This window comes from Alosa sapidissima, chromosome 24 (assembly GCF_018492685.1).
Source record: "Alosa sapidissima isolate fAloSap1 chromosome 24, fAloSap1.pri, whole genome shotgun sequence".
Classification (NCBI taxonomy): Eukaryota; Metazoa; Chordata; class Actinopteri; order Clupeiformes; family Clupeidae; genus Alosa; species Alosa sapidissima.
This window is the reverse complement of record NC_055980.1, coordinates 23672895-23676139: the sequence shown is the minus strand read 5'-3', so window position 1 is coordinate 23676139 and position 3245 is coordinate 23672895. Positions and strand designations below refer to the sequence as shown.

The 3245-nt window shown below is 58.5% G+C and overlaps 1 protein-coding gene across 4 annotated transcripts in view; it reads left to right on the top strand.

Annotated features, from left to right (window-relative positions):
* The window catches only part of fbxl18 (F-box and leucine-rich repeat protein 18), a 7184-nt gene continuing 3939 nt past the window's right edge, over positions 1-3245 (top strand). The window contains exons 1-3 of one of the 4 annotated variants that reach the window (XM_042083441.1): positions 1-430; positions 1002-1334; positions 1633-3245. The exon at positions 1633-3245 is cut by the window's right edge and continues 262 nt beyond it. In XM_042083441.1, the coding sequence (XP_041939375.1) occupies positions 425-430; positions 1002-1334; positions 1633-3245 (1952 nt within the window). In that variant the 5' untranslated portion in view covers positions 1-424. The remainder of the gene's footprint in view (positions 431-1001; positions 1335-1632) is intronic. The other 3 variants (XR_006027242.1, XR_006027241.1, XM_042083442.1) reach the window with 3 other exon arrangements.

Below are 3245 nucleotides of genomic sequence, written 5' to 3'. Positions count from 1 at the left end.
ATGGGAGGGGTGGTTGCGTTAAATTGTCGCAATGTGACAAACTAGGCATCCGAGATACTACGCATTCAACTCAACTGACTGAAAACATTGCAGTTGTCAAGCACCGACAGTGATATTACAATTCCGCCGTCGAGAGAATCTTTGGTCGAGCTCTGCCAAGAGGCAGTGAAAGTATTTACAGAGAGACGGTTGGTGAAAATTGGAATTTATTTCAAGCAGGGGGAATTAGTTTGGGACGGAACGGAAGTAGTCCCGTCGATTCTGATGTTTCGTGTACATCAACAATTCACAGGCGTTTAGTTCCACGTGTTTTTGGGGAAACCCTTGTAGGTTACACGAGTTTGCTGTTTGCTTTTACCTCAGGTTCGGCATTATCATAATAGTGACAGTTGGACTACTATGACAGGACAGGACCGTTCGTAGCATGTCGGTGAGTGAAACTGTGTCCTGCCAGTTCTGTCCTCCTGTCAAGTCAATCCAAAAACCTAACGAGTTAACGCTAGCTAACGTTACTATTAGCCAACAGCTCCAAGCCGGTGGAATATCAATGTTTAGCATGCTTTTCACGAACGTAGCCTACCTTTGCGAGAAGTCTGTATAAAACGTAAATTATATTATGTTTGTCTCGCTCTCTCAGTTTGTTGACTCAAGGTGAGTAACGTTGACGTTATGACGAGTCTGATTGCTCCAGAAAGTGTCAACCGTCCAGGGGAAACAATACTACGTTTTATTCTATTTCATTCTAATGAAGTTTTATGGATGTATGACACACTATCAACACATTGTCTAAGTATATGTTATGATCATAGATGGAATATGTTACGGCCTAAAAAATAAACAGGGAGCAACACACCGACACTAAAACACACTAACTCTCTCTTTCTCTCTCTCTCTCTCTCTCTATCTATCTATCTATCTATTTATCTATCTATCTCTCTCTCTCACGTTGCGTTTATCAGTAGGCTAAGATGTTTGCTAAGTAGTTCTGTGCCGTTCTGCAGGAGCACCGTTGTCATCTCTCCTTCATCACGGCTGCCGACTGCCCACTCGAACTGCACGACCGCTCGGAGGTTGGAGATGACGGGCTAGCGGACCGCTCGGAGGTTGGAGATGACTGGTTAGCGGACCGCTCGGAGGTGGAGGTCCTGCCCGACGGCATGGCGGAGCGCTCGGTGGGGCTGGTGGACTGCTCGGATGAGATCCTGCTCAACATTTTGCTGCACGTGCCACCTCAGGACCTGCTGCTGAACGTAGCTCGCGTGTCCAAGCGACTGCACGCGCTCAGTAGGGACAGGAGTCTCACCAGCCACATCAGTCTCTCAGAACAATACACAGTAAGATTCTCTCTCTCACTCACTTTCTCTCTCACCCTGTCTTTCTCTCTCTCTCTCTTTCTGTCTCTTTCTCACTCTTTGTACTCTCACAGTAAGCTACAGTTTCTCATATGTCTAGGCACCCATGAGTGTCTATGTCTCTCAGAACAATACACAGTAAGATTCTCTCTCTCGCTCACTTTCTCTCTCACCCTGTCCTTCTCTCTCTCTTTCTTTCTGTCTCTTTCTCTCACCGTCCCCTCTCTCTCTCTCTCTCCCTCTCCCTCTCTCTCCCTCCCTCTCTCTCTCTCTCTCTCAGGTGTGTGACGAGCATGTCCGCTCTCTGCTGCGCTGCGTGCGTCCTCAGCTGCTCTCCCTGGACCTGGCCGGTTGCTACTGGCTGTCGTCGGCGTGCGTCTCCGAGGCGTGGGCGTGCGGGCAGCTGCGGCGGCTGGACGTGTCGGGGTGCCCGATGCCCGCGGGGCGCCTGGCCAAGCTGCTGTCCGGCCTGGCACAGCTGACGGAGCTGGCACTGGACGTGGGGGGGAGGGGCTTGGACCTGCGGGCGCTGAGTGCCGAGGCGCGGGCGACGCTGGCGAGGCTACGCGTGCTGACCCAGACGCTGCTGGTGCCCTCGTACGGCGTGCTGCCCCTGTGCCCCCAGCTCACCCGGCTGCAGCTGCGTCTGGAGGTGGCGGGCACAGGAGCGGGCATGGGAGCGGGCACACCAGGAGAGGGTGGCGTGGAGCTGGCGGTGGGCCAGAGCAGCGTGCCGCACTACCAGAGCCTGAACTGCCTCGACGCCCGATTGGCCCCCGGTGCCGCCAATCGCACGCTGCTGGCCCTGCTATTGGCTCCCCTCAGCGTGCGGCCAATCACGCGGCTCAAACGCCTCCTACTGTCCGCTCCAGGCCCCGCCCCTCCGCGCCCGCCTGCCCTCAACGGCCTATTGGACAGCCTGGGGGAGGGGCTAGCGGAGGGTGGAGGGGCCTCCACCACGGTGCTGCAGCTGCCTGGCTCCTGGTTGGACGAGCAGGCGTTGAGGCGTGTCCTGTCGCGGGGATGCCCCGCCTACCTGAGCCTGGCCCGCGGAGGCCCCTCCCCCTGTCTCCCAGACTACAACCTTCGACCCCTGCGGAGCCTCAACCTGAGCGGGTGTGGCCAGGAGCTGGATTCTGATTGGCTGCGGGCGCTCTGTGAGTCCAGCCCGCTGCTGCGGCACCTCAACCTGTCGGGGATGCACTACCATCACCATGGCGACGGGGGCGCGAGGGCGGAGACGCACCCCTGCAGCTCCCTGGCCAAGCTTCCGCACCTGCTGTCGCTAGCGCTGTCTGTGTGCGCCGTCGCCGAGGGCAACGGAACCTCGCCGTCGCCCCCGGAGACCAGCCCCCTGCTGGGCCTCCGCAAAGCGCGCCGCGTCGGCGTGGAGACATACCGGCCGGGGTCGGAGGTCACGGAGGGCGTGTCCTGTCTGCGACGCCTCCTGATGGGCTGCTCACGCCTGCAGCAGCTGGAGCTAGCGGGGGCAGAGTTTGTGTCGGCCACGCCCCGTTACGAGGCGCCCATCCGCAAGCAGGCGGCCGGGTGTGCGTGCGCGTGCAGCGTGGGCGAGGTCGCCGTGGCAACGCTGGCGCTGAGGCCGTCGCTGCGCTCGCTCACGCTGGCGGCGATGCCCGGCCTGCAGACGGGCGCCAGCCTGTGCCAACTCACCCAGTGCTGCGCCAACCTCCGCAACCTCTCCCTCGCCAACCTGGGCACCACACACTCCGTCTGCTACACACACACCCTGCTGCAGGCTCTGCCGCACTGCCAGCACCTACGAGACCTACGGTACACACACACACACACACACACACTCCGTCTGCTACACATACACCCTTCTGCAGGCTCTGCCGCACTGCCAACGCCTACGAGACCTACGGTATACAC